The 23,794-nt window shown below is 39.7% G+C and overlaps 1 protein-coding gene and 1 long non-coding RNA gene across 3 annotated transcripts in view; one reads left to right on the top strand and one right to left on the bottom strand.

Annotated features, from left to right (window-relative positions):
- The first annotated feature begins 342 nt into the window (after positions 1-342).
- Positions 343-18,594, top strand: LOC309389659. The gene is made up of 3 exons (XR_014174984.1): positions 343-544; positions 18,224-18,312; positions 18,422-18,594. It is a non-coding gene; the product is annotated as an uncharacterized lncRNA (long non-coding RNA).
- Positions 10,395-23,794, bottom strand: part of PRRX1 (paired related homeobox 1) — a 73,591-nt gene continuing 60,191 nt past the window's right edge. The window contains exons 2-4 of one of the 2 annotated variants that reach the window (XM_081948251.1): positions 18,601-18,776; positions 15,066-15,247; positions 10,395-11,609 (exon numbers count right to left, since the gene is read on the bottom strand). In XM_081948251.1, coding sequence (XP_081804377.1) covers positions 11,468-11,609; positions 15,066-15,247; positions 18,601-18,776 — 500 coding nt within the window. In that variant the 3' untranslated portion in view covers positions 10,395-11,467. Of the gene's footprint in view, positions 11,610-14,997; positions 15,248-18,600; positions 18,777-23,794 lie in introns of both variants that reach the window. The other variant, XR_014174980.1, reaches the window with a different exon arrangement.

Raw genomic sequence — 23,794 nt, 5'->3', positions numbered from 1 at the left:
AAGCTTCATGCAGTATTATCTTACAGCCCATGCATCAAAGTCTCAGTGGAACAGCATTCTTGGGAAGCAATATTTGCCCCAGCAAAGTGGAGGGGGCTGGTGAAGATCAACTGGGTTTCCCATCCTCTTCCTCCCAGCCCAGCTGCCTTTCATTTCCTGATAATGTTTTGCTTCCTTGTGTTCTCCCTCTACCAATCGGCTCCTGCCAATCGCTCCTTCCTGTGAGCTGAGCCCTCTGCATTCCAGGTGAGGGGTGTAATGAGGAGCAAATGGATAACCTTCTCGTCTTGTGGGATGTTCTCCCCTGGTATTTCAAACAAAGCACACCAGCCATATATTTGATGAAGGATGTAGAGGTTGCAGTCTCGCCTATTCCCTCTTTCATGTCAAACAATTGCCTTTCACACTCAAACTTTTCTCTTGGCAAAAGAATTCAAATTCCTGCATGAGAGAGTGTGAGCTGAAAACTTCTGTGCTTTGATATCTGAAATGTCTGGTGACAGAATAGATGAATGTAAAGCATTTCTTCCAACAATAAACAGAGGTACAGTACATTCTTTAGACCCTGTACAGATTTTGCCCATGTAATTTTAAATATGGCAGCAGCATTTAGCCAAGGTTAGAAAACCTCAAAATGCCAAGCTGAGTCAGGCCTGATTAATACATGGGTGAAAAACTACCAGGAAATCCTGCAGTTTAATACGAGTCTGAGAAATAAATGTTTTAAAAGACCCAGAAAAAAGCAATAGACAAGGACATATGATTATCAAAGGGATTAGGATTTTTTAAGTTAAAGATTAAAAGCTAAACATGTAACAAATACCCATCATTTCCAATAAACTATCGGTAAATTAAGTTTATAAATTAGTATCCTGTGAGAAGTTTCATATTCAAATATGTTTTATTCTTTATACTGTTTCCATCTTCCCTTAAGGGGAGGGAAGATGGGGACTAGTGGGGAAAAAGTCCCTTTCAACACAAGCTGCATGTAAAAAAGGGCACAACTTCACAGTCGTCATCTTATCTTTGAACATCCCCTCTCCAGAACATGCTCCAGTACTGAAACTATTAATAAAAATTTGTACTTTTCTTGTTGTTCAAAATAAGCAGTAGAAGAACAAAGGACAGAATGCACTCTAAGACACGTTGATCAAGTTTTTGGTGGCTGAGCAGTTTTCCACCACCAAATCTGTCATGGTTGAACATCAGGAATTAACCAGAAGGTGGGGGGATTTGGGGACAGTTAGGAAAATCTGTTCATAAAAGGAGGAACAGGAATAATTTAGAATGAGCAAATCAGATGAATTAAAATGAGAGAGGGCTGAGAATTACAAATGGCATAACACTTTGCTCCCATTTTATTTTATTATTTTATTTATTTTCTTTGATCATACAATTATTAGTAAGAAATATGTTTTCTTGTCAAAGTTTTATTGTTATTCATCCATATATTAATTATTTAGGAATTATAACCTGAAAGGTTATAGTGTAGAACATTTTGCAACTTTTGTACCAGAAGCAACTTCGGCTTCAGTATGGCATTGCCTAGCCCTAGGCTTGTATTCCTGTCTACAAAAATGATCTAAAATCTCTGTTGCCTCCTCATATTCAAAAATAGCAATACATAGTTGACATTTGATATGATTGTAGTGTAAATTGAAGTATAAAATTTCTAAGATAGGATCAATCCTATTTAATGGTGAATAGTCTCTCCTAATTAGCATTTATAATTAGTACATATACATAAATATAATATATAACTAGCAATACAAATTATTATTAAAGTTCTATGTCTTTTCTGTGAATCTAGAAAACTGCTTAATTTTGTGGAAGCATCTTTGCTTAGATCATTCAAAAAATTGCTAACTTTTTTTATAAAATCATCTTGTTTGGTTGGAGGATGTGGAACAAATATCTTAACCCCTACCCCTGGTTTATTTGCCATATTTTACTGCAGTCCTTGTTTTTGAACAAAGATCAAATAATTTGAAGGGATGAAATAAAAAAAGATATAAATGAAGTTGGAGATTTATTCCATACTTCATTCCATACTATATTGGAATGGATCTTTTTATCACCGCTCAACATTTCATTGTGCTACCTTGGTTCCAACTTTAATGCTTATGTAGTCATTAACTAAGCAAAGGGAAATGAAAAGTCAAACAAAATGAAATAAAAAAAGTGAAAATGTTTTATAACTTCAAGTTATAATCTAAAGTGTACATTCAAGTCTATTATCAAATCTATTATTCTTGGAGTCTCAAAAATATTGCAGTAGCAGATTTGTGTAAAATATATTTATATTAATGACTTGAAACTTACCTGGGGAACAGATCAAGGAATGTTTATTGATAATATTTATTAATGCTCAGTGGACTTATATGGTTTATTTCCCTGCCCAAATTGCTACAAACCAAAGTAAAGGAAAACATTAGTAGTTTGGTGTCAGTACTCTTCCCTTAAACATAATAAAATAAAATCTAGTCTTTCTAAAAACGTTTAAGTGATTGGGTGCAAATAACAGGGTTTTTTGTAGGATAGTTTAATATTCTTATTGGCAGTAGATGGATGAAGTTGATGAACAATTGGAAATCAGCCAACTTCCCAGCACTCCAGTGTGCATCTTTTTTCTGTTGATGAAGAATTTTCTAAATAGGTTGTCCATAGAAGAAATCAAGGGAAGCCTAATTGAGACACGTGATTTCTTTTTAATACATTGAATATAAACAAAACTTATTATTCTGAACTCCGTCCCACATTATAGCTGGAAGGATAGATTCAAAAGACTAATGTTGTTTGGAATGGATACAGGCTTGCAGATTGTAACTATTGGGAATTATTTGATTACACATTTTTCTTTTCCCATGTAGTTTTTATTCAAATGTAATATAAATAAAAATGGTAACTGACCATTTTTAGTTTAAAAAACAGGGTAATAAATTGATGTGATGTAAGGTTAGGTTAGGTTACTCTTTAATTGTTGTCAAATAATTAGCATTCTGGATATTATGTTCTATAAATGAACAGTTAATTTCTAAATTATGAGCATCCAAGGGAAAGCATGTATTGATTAATTTAAATGATCAAATTTACAAAATGTAGCACCTGGGAATTTCTAGGGGAAGAAAGTGAATGGTACCATTAACTATGCCAATACTGTTTTGCCATTCTAAATTTAGATTAGTCTATTCTGAGGAATTTTCCATTGTATACTAAAAATTAAAAATACAAATTTGTGATTCTTAGTATTTTTCATATTTTAGTGTAGAATAATTGACTATCTATTGGGAGAGTTTTTCAGTAGTAGGACAATTCTGTTCTCAGTTAGTTCCCATGTAGCTGGGCCTACTCAATGGAGCAGAAACAGGTTCCAAATTGAGCCTTCAATCATCAGCCTGTAATTATCACTGCACATTCCAATTGAAAACAAGCCCATTTCTTCTTTGGATCTGAAGGATCCCCTGATTAAGTAGAGTATGGTCCAAAAATGCTCATGCCATAATATATCTGTAAAACGTCACAAAACTGTAGGATATTGGTTCCAGAGAACTAAGAATCATGGTATGCTCAGTCAACATTTCTTCTTTTTCCCAAGTTTCATGTTCCCATTCTAGGCTTGGATTTTTAGAACAGTTCATGGAGACTGATCTCCAATGGAAATGGGAAAGTAAAAAGACTTTTCCTTTTCAATTATTTTGGAGATTGGCTGTACACACACAGTGCAGCTGATTTTCACATTTCATTCCACAAGAAATACAAATCAGACAAAAATGATCCATCTGCTAAGTTCATCATCTTCCAACTCCACCATTTTGAGCAGTATTGACCAAGATGCCAGATTTCATCAGGCTGAATATGTGATACTTGGGAGAGTGAAAGTGGAATCTGGCCAATCAAGAGAAGAGCCTGCTAGGTGCCTACTCTAGATTTGTCAATCCAGGCCTTTGGACCAAATTGGTGGGTCTCCAGAAACCTGGTAGATCTAAATCCACTTTAGTCAAATTTTGTCATGGTTGAATCATTGTAAAGTTAAGGGTATGATCAATGGCAATCTAGACTGAACCATGCCTCAAACCTGATACCTGTAACAATCACCTCAAAACTGTGAGCATTTGAACTGCTGCTAGTAACACAGGGGAGGGGAATGCAAAAGACAGAGAACTATTAGACAGAGCAGCCAATAGATGACGGTATGGGTAATGATAGCAGTAACACTTTCCTTAATTCAATGTCTTGTGCTTCTGCTCCTGCAAATTTCAAGTGGAAGTAACAGGATATGCCCATTATATCATGCAAACTGTTGTTGTTTGGAGGGAGGGGGCAGGGATTAATCAAATGTAAACATGAGCAATCTAGCTGCCAGTGGCGTAGCGTGGGGGGTGCAGGGGGGGGGCCGGCCGCACCGGGCGCAACATCTGAGAGGGGCGCGCTCGCACTCGCGGAAGCGCTCGTCTGCCTACACCTGCGGCTCGTAGCTCTCACGGTACTGCCCGCTCCTCCGCCGCCGGTTCGGCAGGAGGAAGGCGGGGTGTCCAGCAGTCTGAAAACGGGGCGGGGACAGCGCCTTAAAGACACCGCCAGCGCCTCCCTACGCCAGACATTTGCCCCTTGTCGGTCCTTCGTGGCCGCTCTTGGCCTTCCCCCCTCTCCCCCCCCCGACGGTCCTCCTGCGCCTTTAAGGCGATTGCAGAGCTGCTACTTTTGGGGACAACTTAGATCTGCTGGGGGGGGGTTGGGCTGAAATCCGCTCGGTAGAGCTTTGCCCTCCCGTTCACGCAGCTCTTCGAAGAATAGAAGTCGTGCCAGGGTGAAACATGTCTGTCCCGGCTGACCTTTTTCTCTGATACTAACATAATTTGGGTTCCGCTAAATGTTTGTGTGGGACATCAAAAGTCTCTTGCATCCCTCAAGTAATCTGGAAGAAACCAAAGTGGGCGAACATATTTATGCAGCTGTGTAAAACAGGTGGTGGTTTGCTTACTTGTGGCTTGTAAATCAAGATGTGCATTTAAGTCACACGTTATGTGTGAGTGGAGACAGGTCGGGCTTAGCGAAATAATTAGGAGTAAGCAAACTATGGATTTACCTGGGGGGGGGGGGGTGAAATCTGTTTCCATGAAAAGCCATAGTTGGCTTAGCTGTGGTTTGTTGACTAAATTGCATTCATACAAATTCATGCCTAATTAAAGAATAAGACGTGTGCAATCTGTGGATTCAGGAGTAAAGTAGTATGATTCTAATAAAAGAGAAATATTTGTACCTCAGGGTTGATATGAGGGGTCCTTGGTGCTCCCTGAAGTTGCTTGCATTTCATTACCCAAGCTAGGTAACATCAGTGCTAGTGACGCCACACTCCTTACTAGCACTGATGATGTTACCTAGTTTGGGTAATGAAACCTCTGCAAGAAAACAAGCAAGCTCAAAGAGCACCAAATACCCCTCATAATATGATTCTTCTGCAAGCAGGCATGTTTGACCAATCTTGGCAATCCAGTTTCTGTTCTTGGGAATTTAAATCAATAGTAAGCAAAATAAAGTGTTTGGACATTAGGATGGTCTTGTGAAAGTCTCTGTGTTTGGGAGTACATAAAACACAGCTGCCATTGAGTAATATAATCCTAAAGTTGCAGACACAATAACTGGAGCATATTAAATTCCCTTGCATTTATTTCTGCTGTTATTTTCTGAACCTGTCTAAATCCTTCTTAGTGTGATGCTCTAAATTGTACACAATAATTCAGCATGCGATTTGGCCAACACAGAATGAAAGGGAACACTTCCTTCCTGTGATTTGAAAAGTATACAAATTGTGCTTGCCTTTTTTGCAGCCACATTGCAACATTCACTCATATATTGTATGCAATTATTTTATCTTTTCAAAATGCTTGCATAAGTTCTATTACCAAGACATCACCATGTCCTCCATCCTATACCTGTAGATTTGATTTATGATTTCTAAGGGAAGAAATGTGCATTTGATTCTGTTAAATATCATTACGTTATCTTCAGGAAGAAAGTATTCAAGCAAGGAATATAATTATGTAATTATACAAAATACTAGATAATTGCAATAGAAAATACCTAACTTTGATGACTAAAAAGCAGAGGCTGACATCTTAATTAGATGCAATACTCTTAAATAATAAATTCTTCCTAGCCAAGTGCAAGGTAGAATGTAGGAAATGACTAAAGAGATTCAAATTAAGCACTCTCTGTTAATTGTGACTGTATACAGAACTCCTTCAAAGGTCATTATGAAAATATTAACAAATATCTATACCTAGTGAGACAGACTGAAGTCCTTGACTTACAACAGTTCATTTAGTGACTGTTTGACGTTACAACATCACTTTAAAAAGTGACTTATGACCATTTTTCACACTTATGACTGTTGCAATATCCTCACGGTCACATGATCAAAATTCAGATGCTTGGCAACTGACTCGTGTTTATGACTTGCAGTATTGTGGGATCATGTGATCCCCTTTTACGACCTTCTGACAAGCAAAGTCAATGTGGAATCCAGATTCACTTAACAACCGTGCTGCTACAGTGATTCACTTAACAATTGTGGCAAGAAACTGGCCGCAATTTCTTAACATAGGACAAAACTCACTTAACAAATGTCTCACTTAGCAACATAAATTTTGGGCTCAATTGTGGTTGTAAGTCAAGGACTATCTGTAATACTTATAAAAGGTAAAGGTTATGTCTGATTCTAGGGGCCAGTGCTCATCTCCCTTTCTTAGCCGAGCGAGCCATCATTGTCCAAAGATGCTTCTGTGGCAGTGGCGTAGCGTGGGGGGTGCAGGGGGCCCCGGCCGCATTGAAAGGAGGCACGCTGGTCATTCTGCATTGAAAGGGGGCACGCTGGTCTCTCTGCATTGAAAGGGGGCATGCTGGTCTCTCTGCATTGAAAGGGGGCATGCTGGTCATTCCGCATTGAAAGGGGGCACGCTGGTCATTCTGCATTGAAAGGGGGCACGCTGGACACTTAGCAGGGCATAGGCAGGATCACTAAACTCAATAAAGTGTTTGAAAATGAACTTGTATTTAGATGCATTTTACTTTAATTACATCAGTATTTTCATAACAAACAATACATGTGCTTAGGGGTAAGGGTTTCTTTAACTAATCTAGTGGAAGAGACTTGAGTGCTAAAATCCACGGGTTAGGGGGCGCAAATTACTTGCCTTGCCCCGGGTGCTGATAACCCACGCTACGCCACTGCTAGCTGCAGAGTTTTGTGGTAGAGCTGTGGTTAGAATGCAGTACTGTACACTAATTTTGTTGACTACCAGAGTTCAATTTCCACCGGGTCAAGATTGACTCAGCCTTCCATCTTTCCGAGGTTGGTAAAATGAGGACCCAGATTGTTGGAGGCAATATACTGACTATGTAAACTGCTTAGAGAGGGCTGTATAGTACTGTGAAGTGGTATATACAGTAAGTCTAAGTGCCATTGCTATTATAAAAAAGTAATCCTTTCTCCTTTCAGTTTTGATCCCTTCCCAATAATTAGCAATAACAACATATAATATTCTACTGGTACCTGAGCAAGTTCAATTACAGTTATTAGTTTAATTTGTTTGTGTCTTTCTGTGTGAGTTTTAGAGGATTAAATTCCCCCTTCTGCAAATGGTACAGTATGGTATAAATTCAAATCTAAATGATCTCTACACTATTTTTAGCAAAAGAATGAAATTCAGAATTTTACATTCTTATATTATATAGCATGTTAAATGATTGAGTAATAACTACCAGATTGCTGGTTTAGACTGAGCACAAGTGGCACCAGGTGAACAATTATGCAGATCTGAACAGAAAGTTAGGCTTATCCTTTGTAGCTAAAATCTCTACTAGGATGGGTGACCAAATGACACAAGAAGCGTCCTCTGCAAGGGGCAAGTAACTCATTTAGACACTCCAGCAGACTTTCCACAAAGTTCAGACCCAGCTGGGGAAAGGTTTCCCTTCCCATTGAGGGTGATCAACATTCTTCATTAGTAATATGCATGTGGAAATAAATCTGTTTCATGAAGTCCAATCATCTGGAAAGACAAGAAGAACTGATTCAGGTTTCCCACTTGGGCACTAAGAATATTTCATCCAGTGGTAGGATTCAAATAATTTAATAACCAGTTCTCTGCCCTAATGACCAGTTGGGTAAGCATGGCTGGGTGGTCATGTGAATGGGTGGGCATGGCCAACTCAATATCACTCACCACACTGGACCCTGTCTCCCGGCTGCTTGCCTCAAAGGCCTCAATAAGATATAATTTCCCTCTCTATTTATTTACTACTAGTGAACATCACTTAACAATGGTGGCAAGGAAAATCACAAAATGGAGCAAAACTCACTTAAATCTTGTTTAGCAATGGAAATTTTGGCTCAGTTGTGGTCATAAGTCAAGGACTACCCCAAATAAAAATAAGGAGCATGCTTTGCAAGCACCTTTGGGGTGACTGTCAAGAAACCTTTCAAGACTTGAAAGATTTTGGGTGCAGGTGGTGATGGTATCGCTGAAGCAGGTCCACTTCTCTCCTTAATTGATGGGGCAGCTGTGCTCAGGGTTGCCAGAAGGAGGTGGGGAATCTGAATGAGGGCAGTGCTCCCGGCGAGAAGGCCCTTCAGTTGCTTCTCATGCAAGGAGATGGGATGCTATAAAGCCTTCGCAGCCTCATGTGGTGCTACCTGGCTGCCTTGGGAGCAAGAGGAATAAAGAGGCCATTTGGCAGGTTGAAGGTTCATTCACTCCCTCCCTTGCTTTGCAGGAAGAGAAAAGGCAGCGAAACTTGCAAGAGTAGAGTCGGAAGAGCAAAGTAAGCAAGTGAATGAGTGAAATGTTGGTGAAATGCTGCTGGCTGGCCTCTTTATTCCCCCTCACTCCTGACAGCCATCTGGAATGGCAGTAGCAGCACATGCTGCTGTGACAGGAAGAGGCTCCCCTCATCCCAGAAGCAGAAACCTCACACTATCCCCTCTATGCTAGTGAGTGCTGCTGCCCTTCTCCCTCTCCCTCCCCACTGCTGAGTGATCTCGTGTGAAGAAGCATCTGTCTTCCTCTCACATACAGCTTTCCCATTTAGGAAGCCGCAGTCACACAGATTGGGAGGGCCGTGTGGGAAGAGAAAAGGCAGCAAAACTTGCAAGAGTGGGGGTGTGAGAGCCACCCGCTCACCCTCCCCTCCACCTCAGATCATGCATCCAACCCACAAAGGAGGGACTTGCTGCTTCCAGGCAGCGGGCGAGCAGGCGGGCAACCCTTAGGGGATACCGCTGCATTGGGGCACTGTGTGCCTGCATCAGGTGCTTTCTCTTGGACCCCCTGCTGGGGCCAGGCCCAAAAGACAGCTGAGCCTTGCCATGTGTCCTCCCAGTGGACTGATCGCTGATCGCGGTGGGCCTAGAACTGATCTCCCACCCGTCATCGCCTTTACCTTCTCAGGCCAGATGAGGAGTGGTTGGGAGGGGAGGGGCAAGGGCATCCACCTGAAAGCTACCCCCCATGAAGAGGCCACCCAAGTAGCTGTCTGAACCCCTCCTCACAGGAGCCCCAATGACTCCTTAGGGCAGAGCCAGCTCCAGGCACTAGATCAGCTCCATGCAAAATCCTTTGCTCGCTCGCAGCCCGCAGAGGTGCCTGGGCTCCTAGTGATGGGGTCTTTCAGGCACTTAGTTTGACTGTCTGTAGCTGCAGCCCCTCCCTCTGAGTGCCTTGTCAGAGCTGCCTTAGGGTTTGCCTGCACGGACATTGCTTGCTTGGAGGTGGGCGGGGGGCTGATTAGAGGAGCACCAAGATGCCAAAATGGCCTCAGGAGAGGCTGGCCAAGATGAGGAGAGCCTGAGAGGGGTGAGGCCAGCCAGTGGTAGGTTCAGCTCTGCACACAAAGTTAACAACCAGTTTGGTTGAACCAGGCTGAACTGGCTGAATCCCACCTCTGATTTCATCTGCTGCAAGGAAGGGACCCCTATATATCACTACGCAGAAAAATGCAATGATCAAAATATTCTAGTTTGATTGATTGATTGATTGATTGATTGATTGATTGATTTCTATAGCCACCTGTCTTAGCAAATAACTCTGGGTGGTTCTTTTCTGAATTCTTTCACAAATCTGGAGCTTTTTCAATACTTCTTAAGCAAAAGACATCTAGATCAGCCAGCTCATAGAAAGGGAGAAAAGCATTATCTGAATAATTATTTTCTTCATTTTTTAACTAGGCAGAAAAGAATATTGCAGACCAGTGCATTGTTTCCAGCTCTATTAGGCTGTCATATTCCATGATCTATTTGAGGGAATCATACTTTACTCTTGAAAGTTGTCTTCCACAGCACAACACAGCAGAAATTGAACATTTTAGAAATTCTACAGGATCCACTTACAACCAGAACACTTTCAGTTCATTTTATTTGTTTAATAAAAAAAGGAAAACTCACAAAGCTTGTATGTATATCTTATATATATAAATATATACAGTATATATAAATCAAATGATTTCAGGCACCACTGTTGAGTATGGCATGAAACAAAACAAGTAGCAAAGAAAGTATGTGGAGACTTAGTCCAATACAATAGGCTTAAGCATGTCTATCTCTGCATTAGATTAAGGCTTCTGATTTTTGCATTGGAAATTAACTTTCATTTACAGTACCTGCACATCTGGATTCTGCTCTTTGGGTTTCTCCAAGATTTGTAGGTTTGTACCAGCTTTTCAATTCCACAGAGTAATATCTCAAATACATTCTTATACATTTTCACCACGATGAAGTGTTCTATGTGATTTGAAAATTTTTTACACTTCTACATTGGAAGGAATTGATTCAAAATAGTGTATTTTTATATTTAGCATTTCTTTGGAAACCAGCATAATAATATCAAAGAGGTTGTGGCAGAATAAACAGTAAGACACACTTATCTATAATCAAAACTGACTTCAAACAGCTAAGAGAAGGTGAGATTCTAGCCAATAGGCATAAACGTTTAGATGCTAAGGCGTCTGACATATGCTGGTGGTCACAATCTCAGATGGGATCCCTTGTGCTTTGAATGGATCAGAGCATCAATGACCATGAGGATCTTTGGCATAAGATTGAAGAGTATTTTATAAGGCTTCCAATGAAAGAGGTGAGGGGCAAACACAGAAGTCCAATGGGGGAGACAGAAGAGTCAAGTGCAGGATCTTTGGATTTGCAGTCATTCCTAGGATTAATTCAAGCCTTGTATCCTTCACCGAAGAAGCTTCTAGAAGAGATTTCTTGGCACTTTGGCAATATTGTGGGATTATTTGTATTTGTAGCATCATGTTGGAAACTGTTTTCCATTCATTTGGATCCTGCTTTTATCCCCAATGCTTTAGCTCGGGTTGGTGGGCTTTATAGGTCTCAACAGATGGCAAAGCAGGACAGTTGCCAGGCAGGGACATTTCTTTCTAGATTTGGGCTGTTCTTACAGGTTGCCGCCCTCTAATTTACAGTTGGCACCTGGTTCCTCTGTAAACTATATTCCTTTGCCTTCAGTCTCAGATTGGCAATGCTGTTAGCCATATTCATGCCCTGACCTGGGCTGGCATTGGTACAGGAAGCAGAATAAGAAGCCATGGCAGTACTGGGAGGCAGAGAAAAAAAAGGGGGAAGGGGAGAAAAACAATAATACGTCATATTTTTATTCTACAATTCATGTGCATTCAGGTGAGCTGCATGATGTCAAGTATCCAGAAAAACAGCTAGCTAGCCTGCCCATGTCTTGCAATGCAGTTTGATTTTTAGCAGTTAAGGCTTTACATGGCATTTGCAAATGAAGTGGCTAAGAAAAGTAGAGGGATAGAAGCTTAGAGTCAAACATTTACAGCCAGATTATGCAACTGTATTCCATCTATCTTAATTTCCAAGGAGTACTACTAAGTTTGGAGTGATGTGCCAGGGCTATGGCTCAAAAAAGGGTGGGACAATAAGAAAACAAACTGATTTAAATTGAATGCATTTTTTTTTAAAGTTAGCATTCCCTGTGTACATATGATTGTGTCCTGAACCTAAAATAATTATGACCCAGCAACAACATTTGTAATGGAACAAAATATCCTTTCATATATCAGACCTTTATAATATATTTGCTACTCTGAATTAGGAACAACTGGATTAGGAACCATTCCAGATCTAAATCTAGATTGTGGAAGAGACTGATAATTTGGTACAGACATACCTAATCTGGTGCCCTGCAGATAAATTGGAACTGTGCAGTCATGCCAGTTGGGGATTCTAGAAATTGTAAATCCAAGCTGTCTGTAGAGCACCGGGTTGGGGAGATACTGCTACTCTTAGGAAGAGCCTTTATCCATATTGTACACATGCAAGATATTAATAATCATCTAATCCTTAAACAAGTGAATTCAGTGTGTCAAGGTACTCTTGCCTAGCAAGCAAACACACATTTAGTTTGGAAGAATTGCTTCTACATCCCAGATCAGAGTATCAAAGGAATTACTGTTATTATTATCACAATACATATTCCAATGTGGAACGAGGGGATGAATATAGATTTTAATTTACAGACAATTTATTTCTATGGTCATACTTCCTAAGTATCTCAATGTTTACTACTCCTCTAAAAGCAGGTTTATGTATACTTCAGTGCATATGTTAGAATTTTTTTGATAAGTAGCATTAAAAAGGAACATAAATGGATCATGCAAAGAATAAATGAAATTGCACATGTTTAACCAGGGCACAAAATAAATGGGGCCACCGTCTGATAGCACTTTGATCTTTCTAGTCATGGGTATTTTTCATATCTGTTGCTCTTATGATTTCCTTCAGGCTCCAAAGTCTTATACATTTTTGTCTACAGATTAATCACTGGAGAAAGAATCTGGGAATCAATCATACAAAGTATAAATCAGAACTTTTATAGGGATGCTAATCCCGCTACAATCAGCAATGCAGAACTCCCTTGGATCCCTCCATTCAGAGTCTGGATCCACAACCAGGCAAAAATATCTGAAGGAAAGGTCTGAGTAGAACTCATAGGTCTTTATGATTCACAAAAGTCTCACTGACATGAGTACAGTAAAAGTAGTGGTCAATGTTTTAAAAAACCTGCAGAGCTAAATTAAAAGTAACTAGAAGAATATTCTTTTTCTTTTCTTTTTGGAAACTATTTCCAACTATCTTCAGTAGGTTACCTTTTGCTTTCTGTATCTACTCAGTGTGTGTGTGTTGTTGGCGTGCTGTAGGCTTGTATATTTGTGAGTTCCCTGGAAATCTGTTTTGAGTTTGACAGTTTAATTTTAATCAGGCATTGACCAGTGGCATCTGTAATGAACACTTCTGAGAACTGGTGCACCAAGTTTGTTCCAGTGGTTCAGTATTCAATTCTTTGAAGAGAAATGAACTAATCTCCCTTAGGTTTACCAAGTTCCTCAACTAAACCCATTCATTTCCAAGAGTCTGGCGCTGGAAACATTCCCAGTGGTTTAAACCCCATTACTGTTTGTTTGCCAGATCAATCAGTCTTTGGGTTCCGCCTTGCCTTTCTCAGACTTACTGGCAATCAAAATAAAATAAAATTTTTTAAAAAAACGACATACCAAGCAAAAACATGGTCCACATTTATTTTTGTTTGTTTTACTTTGTTATACAGAGTTTAGCCAAGAGCATTTCCCATGAGTTTTGCGAAATTCTGTTTGCTTTTGGGTTTTTCTCCCCCCTCCCTTTGGAAAAAAAGACTTTCAAAGGATGATCCTTGAGGGTGGCAGGCAAAAGAGCTGCCAATAATATAAGAGAAGAAAACAACAGTGATTAGGCCTGGGAACAGTTCTTCCTTTGGGCACAGGAGCCAATTACTGTGAAAACATGACCTTTTCTCATAATTTGACAGTAATTAAAAGGGCAGCTTGCCAGGTGAGATGTAATGAGTCAGTGTGGAGTCAAAATGACAAAGATGCACCAAAAAAATTTTCAGAGATTAATGAAAAAGTGAAGAATAAGTGTCTGTGGCTTTGAATATACTCTGTTGGCTCAGATTGGAGCACATGAAGCATTGCTGTCCAAATGGAACTGAGCAGTACCAGCATCACTTGGCCATATTGGCTGCATAGCACTTAAGTATCCTCATGTCCTGGGTTTGATCCCAGGCATACTGGGACAGGGCCATGCATGGCTTCAAGAGGGTCCCAATACCAGGTTTAGAACAGAATAGAATAGAGCTGGAAGGGACCTAATTCAGCCCCCTGCTCAAGCAGGAGAACCTATACTATTTCAGATAAATGACTCTCTAGTCTCTTCTTTAAAATCTTCAATGATGGAGCGCCCACAATTTCTGAAGGCAAACTGTTCCATTGGTTAATTGTCCTCACTATTAGTAAGTTTCTGCTTAATTCCAGGATACTTCTCTCTTTGGTTAGTTTCCAACCATTGTTTCTTGTCCTGCCCTCTGATGCTTTGGAGAAAAAATTGAACTCCTCTTCTTTGTGGCAGCCCCTCAAATACTGGAATACTGCTACCATGTCACCCTGATTCTTCTTTTCCTTAGACTAGCCAAACCCAAATCCTGCAGCTGTTTTTCATAGGTTTTAGCCTCCTGGCCTTTGATCATCTTAGTTGCTCTTCTCTGAACATTTTCCAAAGTCTCAACAACTCTCACAGTTACTGTTTTTGAGCCTGGTCTCTCCTAATCTGTATTTATACTTCTGGTTTTTCCTGCCTAAATGTAAAACTTTGCTTTTCTCCACATTAAAATTCATTTTGTTGAACAATGGGCCCTCTGAAGAGGTAGAAGAATAATCAAGAATAATCAATGGTGTAATCAAATGTAGTTAATTTTAAACAGATCACATTTTATTGATGTCCTGGCCCTACCTCCTCCTTAAAACATAGGCATCATTGCTCAGCATCTAAGTAGGATTCCTAGCTTTGAAAAAACAAGTTATTTGAACATTCTCCTTATTTGGACATACATGCCTCAGGATACATATAATTCATTAGGCTTTGTCACCCACCTGGAAGGAATGACAGGTGTCTGCAATGAACCAGAGGCAACCAACAGGGGTACAAGATATATAGTCACCTGTAAGGAGAGGCAGTTCCCCAGGAGAGATAGTCAGTGGCTCTTGGTGCTGGGCGAGGTACAATTGGTTGCTCCACTGCAGTTACATCACCTGAGTAAGACTTAAGGAGGGATGCATTTTTGTTGGCCAGCATTGCTCGCTCATTCCTGCGAAACTTTGCCCGCCTGTTCTGAAACCACACCTAGAAAGAGAAGCACACCAGAACCAGGAATCAGATACTGTGGCATGAAAATAGGCATCTCAATCTTCTTCATCAAAAATAGATCCCTTACTGCTCCAGTCAGCACAGCATAAGAAGTTGCAATTCACATAGTTACTGTGTTTGTATTGGCCAGAAGGAGATGTTTTTGATTCAGTGAGGATGTCAAAGCAGGATCTAGGGAACATAAGTTCAATACTCCACTCACAAAAAGCAGCTGGGCTAGCTAACCACATTTTCAGGTAAAGGAATGAATATACTCCATCATCCTAAAAGGAGAAGCACTGCTACGATATTGGGTCAAGAGTTAAAATGAAATAACTATACCACCATTTCAGTTTATCTAACTAGAGATTATGATCTTTAAGAAATGTCTAACTTATTTTTTCATACACCCACAGGGCTTAATGTAATCATTACATTTTAATAAATGTGTAATAAATATTAAATATTTATTTAATAAAAAAAATAAGCTACTAAGTTATATAAACTATTTAATAAATGGCCCATTTATCTATAAGGCAGAGATGAGGAGAATACTTTCACTCTCAAGTTAAGCAAGTGTGAAAGAAAGAAAGTGCTATCGTGAAAAATGTCAATGACCTACTTAGAAAAAATCAAAGGGATCCAGTAAGAGATTTTTAGGGCTGCAAAATTCTCTTCCTCCTCCTTTGTTTTTATGATCAGTTGTGGTGAACAGGATGCTGCTCTCCAGTGTAGGGTGTTTCGCAACTGGATTCTGGCTGGAATTCCTTTCTTCAAGGAAAACATCTTGTGTTTGTTAGGGAAGTTAATAACTCCCAGTAAATTTTGGAAACTCTTCCACTCATTCAAGCAAGGAGCCAAACCTAAAACTTTGACTAGATGCTATTGGAAAGGGAGAGACGAAAGAAAAGGACTGACAATGAGCCTCTGCTTGACATTCCTCCAGGCTTGCCTGGTTCCTCATATGAGGAAAATCCTTTGAATAAATCATCACATTTAATGGAATGAGGTTATTCATATTCACATCAGTTTTCTAGGTTTTGGAAATGTTTTCATACATTGTTACCACTGAATTTTAGAAGCTATTAAATTACTCTATATAAGCTATTCAGAAGTTATTATTTCTACTTCTTAAAAAGTGAATAGTGAGATTGGCAGCATATACATTTAATTAATAAATATATCTATGGGATAAAAGGCAAGCTAGGAGCTGGTTTAGTCAATGGCAGCATTTAGTCAATGGTAGGTACCCTACTTGGCAAGCAGGAGTTACTGTAATGAGGAGAAAAGGCTTGCCCTGCTGAGGAGATGTTCCCTAACTATCTCATCTATTGGACTGATATAATAATCAGCAAAATGCTAGAAGTGAGTCAGGATGAATAGCATATCTGCAATTGTTCACAATCCGTATCCCTTGCTCTTCAAAATAACGTTGAAGTTTCCAGCAATCACCTTAGTGAATGCAATGAGCATGTGTTTTTAAACTTAAAAATAGATTGGGCATTCCTCTGAAAACTTCAATAAAGTCTACTGCTTTGAACGATTTTATTTGGCAGCCTTTCTTGGCTTAGAACACGCCTATGCTGTAAATTTAGTTAGAAACATAAACATAAATTTTGACATCTCATTCCCACTAAATTTCTTCAGATCGTTAGAGCAAAGAAAGTTTGGAACTCCTCCTTGAATCTAATAGTTTTTCCCTATCGTGGTACTTTATAGATTAAAGTAAACTGCAGAAAGATATTCTACAAAAATATGGATAGTTTTAGTTCCTTGGGACAAACACTTTGGGCACAATCCAACCCAAACAAAAGACAAAACTCTTTAGGTTTTACAGGAATTATTTACCATGGCTTGTTGAAATCACAGGAAACCTACAGTGATTATGTCCAGAACTTTTATTCATAGACTCCCACACTGAACTGCTTTAATTGATTCTCTTGAACATATATTTAATATTATAATAGGAAACATCCTCCAAGTACGGTATATGCTGGATGAGACTCATTCTCCACAGAATCAGTCCCTGGTGCCCAAAAGGTTGGGGACTGCTGTGTTAAGAAAATGTTTTCCAGTACTTTTGCTCATATAAAGATGAGAATACAGAGCTGTGTGCATAACCTGGACTTAGTTTTAGAAATTCAAAAATGGAAGGATCTAGCTTTTAAGGTTGTAAGTTTATGACAGAAATGCTTATAGAAAGACCTGTAGTGAGGGAATAGTTTTGATTTGTCTAGAGTTGGTACCCTAATCAAATACTTACCCACTTACAGGTAGTCCTCAACTTATGATCACAATTGACCCCAAAATTTACGTTGCCAAGTGAAACATTTGTTAAGTGAATGTTACCCCATTTTACGACTTTTCTTGCCACAGTTGTTAAGTCAATTGCTGCAATTGTTTAGTTAATGACACTTTTCTTAAGTGAATCTAGCTTCCCCATTGACTTTACTTCTCAGAAGTTCACAAAAGGTGATCACATTACTTTGGGATACAGTTGTCAAGCATCTCAATTTTGATCATGTGACCATCGGGATACTGCAACAGTCACAAGTGTGAAAAATGGTCATAAATCACTTTTTTCCAGTACTGTTGTAACTTTGAATGGTCACTAAAAGAACAGTTGTAAGTCAAGGACTACTTGTATTTCACTTTTGATCCTTGAAAATTGCCAAAATGTGAAGTTCAGAATACATTTAAGTCAACAACTTGGTATACAATAAGACAAGCTGCAGAAACATTGGTCTTCATAATTAAAGAAAAAGATTACTTAAACAAAACAATTTAACTTAAAAATAATTAGCGAAATTGTTTTTATATGTGAAACTATTATAAATGTTCAAGTATTAAAATTCAAATATTCATATTGTAACAACCTATTAAAATAGTTAATACTTCTGGTGAATTTGAATGGCTTTAATTTATTGGAGTGGCAAAAAATGTGATCCAAATGCTACTCTTGTTCCTTATCAGACTAAACCAAAGTTTAGAACAGCTGTTCCACTGCATGGGGATGCAGGGGTAAAACTAAAGGACAGCTTCTTTCTCCCATCTTATGGCAGGTAAGTATCTTGCAACTATCTATATCTACAATATAGCAGTTGATTATTTCACACATTCTTCTTTTTTGTTTGTTTGTTTGTTTGTCACTATATACATTTTGATGCCCAGTATCTGAAATAAAATACAGGATTGGAGAAATCAAAATACACTTTAAAACAGCATAAATAGAAAGATGGATCCGGTTTTTTTAAAACAAAAACTTCTAAAGTGGGCTGGAAGAAAGGATAATACATGGAATGAGAAGAGTAAGTCAGCTGGTCTGTTCTTTGGGGTGCTGGATTCATTACCTGAACCCGAGCCTCGGTGAGGTTGACCCTGCGTGCCAGGTCTTCCCGGACAAAAGCATCTGGGTAATGTGTCCGCTCAAAGACTCTCTCCAGGGCCTGAAGCTGGCTGCTGTTGAAGGTGGTCCTGTTTCGCCTCTGCTTTCGTTTCTTCTTCTCTTCAGAATTCAGCTGGTCACCTGGCAAAGGAAACAGCCGAAAAACTGGAGTGGGGAGGTGATTCAGTAAATCAAACAAAATTATTCATCAAATAAATGGCTTTTGAAGATTAAGCTTTTTGAAAGAAAAACCGCACGGCAATTAACAGGTGAGGTCAAATATAATCCAAATCAGCAGTAAAACAGAACAGCATGCAACTTTGCATAAATTTCAAATGGCTGTTCAAATGTAAGGTAATTATGACGGCTTATGAGTGGTCATACATTATTGTGTTTCAAATGCATCTTCCTTTATTGACTGAGTGAAAAAGCAGTATTGTCTTCTTAAAAGACTTTAGGGCTCAGTCTCAGACCATCATTATCAAAATAACTCGGACAATTGAAATAACATACACCATAACATACAAAGAGAGTGCCAAACACTATTAATATTAGTTATTTGTTACATATAAAGATACATAGCCTAGAATCAGACTGTTTTGTGAGGTAAAGTAATATGAAGGATGAAATGAATATAGACACAACTCTTTTCATAAAAGAAAATTAATAACTTGCTCTTCAAATGGGATCAAGACCAATAGTATTTAAGCAATTTTAAGCTTCTTTGTAACACTGAATATTATAAACACATGGCCTTTAAAATATTTTTATAATCTACGCAACTAAAAAATAGGTTTTTATCATAGTTATTTGTGAATCACATAAATTTTCCCAAACTGAAATTTCCCTATTACTATTAAATTGCCCTCCATTTTTGAATCTTTTGATGTTAACTATTTCTTGCTCTTAGTTACAAAGAATATTATCATTTTTCTACCACACTTTTCTTGTGGGGCTGCCAACATATTTTCTAAAGCACTAGAAGGCAAGACAAGAAACAATGGATGGAAACTAATGAAGTAGAGAATCAACCTAGAACTAAGAATAAATTTCCTAACCGTGAGAACAATCCACTAGTGGAATTAATCTGGGACCTTCCTCACCAGCCTCTTCCTAATTCTTAATCACAGTGCTCAAAGACCGAGCTCACTGACAATGCTGGGAGTTAATCCAAAATCCCCATCTCTTTCATCTATGTTGAAAAACAAACAAAAGCAATATATGATTCTGACATTTCTGTATATGACATAGACGCAAGGAACCAAATGCAGTTGCAGAGCCATGCTTCCAAATATCCACTTGCAAAATGCAGTAAAATAAAAATAGGAGAGTCGTCTGTTCAATAAATTGTTCCTTGTTGAGGGGTTGTTTTTTGCTTTCAAATAGTCCTGACTCCTGGCATCTGCTGGACAAATTCCTACGGTGTTCATGGCCATATTTGCATAAAAGACTTGTGTGTTTTTATCTTGGGGTGGGGGGGGATAGTCACCTAACTGGCTTTGTACCTAAGACAGGTCTAGAATTAATGGTCTCCCTTTTTAGCCCCTTGCCTTTAACACTACTGGCTCTCTATTTAAAATTAACAACATATTTCTTTTCAAATTAAGCTGGAATACAGTTTGTTTCCATTTTACTTCTCATGAAAGAGAAGTAAAAAGCCTTCCATGAAAATGCCCTTTGTGTATAAAATAACTTTAATATGATCTGTTCTTTATTTATTTTTTAGATTTTATTGTTACATAGTTTTTCTTTCCTTTTATTCTGCGTATCTAAATTATTATTATAGGCAGAATTCAGATTAAGTTACTAATGAGAAGTACATTTGTACTTAATGAGACAATTACACTATAATTTAACATAATTTTTATTTTTCATTTTGGACAGATATTAATAACCTGAATGAATTCCAGCAACAATTTTGATTGATTAACTTCACAGCTTTCATCTAGGTCTAGGAGCTAAAGGGAATATATAAACTGTAAACCGTAAAGCGTGCAGGACTTTTTCACACAGCTGTACATTGCCTTCTTGTTCTCCTCCTCTATTTTTATTGCCCCAGAAGCTACAGTGATAGGTCAGTTTTCACGGAGGAGGATGGACATGAACCTGGGTCTCTCGAGTCCTCAATGGACACGTAACATTCATAACATGATGTATATAAATGTCTAAAATAAATTCAATACATCACAGAACATTCTAATGGATGGTCAATTCCGATATAGTCTGCATTTTATTATAATTGTATAGCAAACTTTATTTTGGAGTTCTTTACGGAGAACATTATCTCAAGATGTGCATTGTGAACATATCCCATAAAGCTGGGAACTGCCTGAGAGTTGGGAAGTTCCCCTTCCGTTCAACTGGTTCTGTGAAGAAATTTTTAAAAATAATTGTCTGTTGTTTAGTTTGAGAAGTCACATAAAGATATTTGAGGAAAAAGGAATGGCTTTTATTGTGCTAATGTAAAAAGCTATCAGGACATCTGTCTTCTGGTTGACAATGTTAGAAGAAACAAAATAAATGCCTTTTTATCTTTTCTTTAGAGGCAATCCAGAATTAAGAGCTAAGTGAATTTACAGAACAAATATGCATACAATCAACCTCTTGAATTAAAAATACTCTCTTCAAAAAAATTTGATTCAAAACATTTACATATATTCAGACACACACAAATTGTCAAAGAAGTCCAACTAATGTAGCAATCAGCAGGAAAACGTCTAGTATTTTCTTTCATATTCTGATAATGTATTACTGCCACAAAAACTCCTGAGGGAAATTTTGCTCCTGCTAAACATAACAAGGGATGCATTTGTTCCCCTTGTGGAACAGAAAATGAGAAATGAAATCATAGATAAAAATAAGAGTAGATTATTTAATTTAGCATTCAACCTACATGTATATGCTATTATGTCTAAAGGGATCCTGAATTGGAAGATCAGTATGATTTTAAGACTGGAGAGAGAACCATCAATGACCTACACTAGGTTGGTGACTCTGACAGCTAAAAATGCAAAGGATTTGCAAGCTCCAGTAATACAGTAAAATGGAAGGTGCACAGTGAAAAAATGGGACTATACCATCTTAAAATTGACAGTGAAGACATTGACGTGGTAGATGCTTCTGTCATTTAGAAATAACCATCATCCATAAAGGAACAAGTAGTCAAGGAAAATGTTGCAGACCAGCACTTAGTGGAGTAGCCATGACCTTGGAAAAGATATTCAGATGCCATAATGTGTCAGAGTACTGCATGCAGTGATATCCCTTGTGACACTCTGTGGAAGCAAAAGTTGGACTTTTGAAGAAGTAGGATTGAAAAACTACTGACACTTTTGAGAATGCCACTAAGAATAGCAAGGGCAGGCAAGGTACAAATAAATGGATCATCGAATACACAGAGTTCCATCTCAATCATAATTGAGCAGACTAAAAGTGATCGTACTCTGGATACATTACGTGAAGCTCAAGCTCTGTGGAGAAGGTATTAATGCTGAAAAAAGTGGAAAGAAAGAGGAGATGAGGATGACAAACAGCAAGGTCAGTTACAGCAGTGATGGGTACAGAATTGTAAGGCATAAAGAACCTGTTTAGGTTGAGTGGTTTTAAGAGCTGACACTGATTTGATACATCTAATCAAGCCTTAGCTATATTGGTAGGGTCACAGATTTGGGGATTCTGCTGGTTTTCATTTTTTATAAAATCTAGATTTATTCATTTAGATTCTTTAGATTTATTCATTTAGAGCTCCTCGAGCTGATCTCAGAGACGGCGGTTGAGATCCCCAGGCTTATGGTCATGGGGGACTTCAACTTGCCGTCGACGGGAGCAGCATCTGAGGTGGCTCGGGAGTTCATGGCTTCCATGACAGCCATGGGCCTGACCCAACTAATTCAGGGCCCCACACACGAGGGTGGTCACACACTGGACCTTGTTTTTGTATCTGAACAGTGGACGAGTGATCTGGGAATAGGGGACCTAGTTATCACTCCCCTGTCATGGTCAGATCACTCATGTCTCCGGCTCGACTTCCCTGTCGCTACCCCTCACCGCGAGGAGGCAGAGCCAGCTCGTCCAAGCTGGTACCGCCCCAAGCACCTGATGGAACCGGAGAGGTTCCAGACGGAGCTTGGGCCGCTACCTGTAGCCCTGACCCGCGCTCGGTCGGAGGACCTAGTGGCCGCCTGGAATATGGCGGTGGCTGGGGCCTTGGACCGGGTTGCGCCTTTGCGACCTCTCCTGTGGCAGCGATCCGCCCGAACCCCTTGGTACACCGAGGAGCTGAGGGCGATGAAGTGCCATAGGAGACGTCTAGAGAGCAGGTGGAGGTCCTCACACTCCGAGTCTGATCGAACACAGGTAAGATCCTATTTACGGACCTACCTTGTGGCATTGAGAGCGGCCAAACATAGACATTGTGCCGCTCTTATTGCGTCCGTGGATAACCGCCCTGCCGCCCTGTTTAGGGTAACTCGCTCTCTCCTATCACAGGGGGTGCGGGTGGCGCCCTTGCAGGGTAGAGCAGAGGAGTTTGGAGAATATCTGCAGGACAAAGTCGCTCAGATCCGGAGCGGATGGGCCCCCTCCAGTGGCCCGGACGAGCCGTCAACAGTGAGTCTTGTAAGACCACTCTGGGAGGAGTTTGACTCTGTTGCCCCCGAGGATTTGGACAGGTTGCGTGGACGGCTGCGGCCCACCACATGTTTAATGGACCCGTGTCCCTCCTGGCTGGTACTGGCATCCTGGGAGGTGACACGAGGCTGGCTTCTGGGCCTGGTGAATGCTTCATTGGGTGAGGGATCCTTACCAACTGCCTTGAAAGAGGCGGTGGTGAGGCCCTTACTCAAGAGGCCTTCACTGGACCCAATGGAGCTGGCTAATTATCGTCCAGTCTCCAACCTTCCTTTTTTAGCGAAGGTTGTTGAGAATGTGGTGGCGCAGCAATTTCCGCGACACCTTGACGAATCCGAATATCTAGACCCACGCCAGTCCGGCTTCCGACCCGGACACAGCACAGAGACAGCCTTGGTCGCGCTGGTTGATGATCTCTGGAGGGCCAGAGATAGAGGTTGCTCCTCTATCCTGGTCCTATTAGATCTCTCAGCGGCTTTTGATACCATCGACCATGGTATCCTGTTGTGGCCCAGCCAGTGCCGCTGTCA

Source organism: Natrix helvetica (genome assembly GCF_964273705.1).
Source record: "Natrix helvetica genome assembly, chromosome: 3".
In the NCBI taxonomy this organism is placed as follows: domain Eukaryota; kingdom Metazoa; phylum Chordata; class Lepidosauria; order Squamata; family Natricidae; genus Natrix; species Natrix helvetica.
The sequence above is the reverse complement of the archived record's forward strand: the minus strand, read 5'-3'. Positions and strand labels throughout refer to the sequence as shown.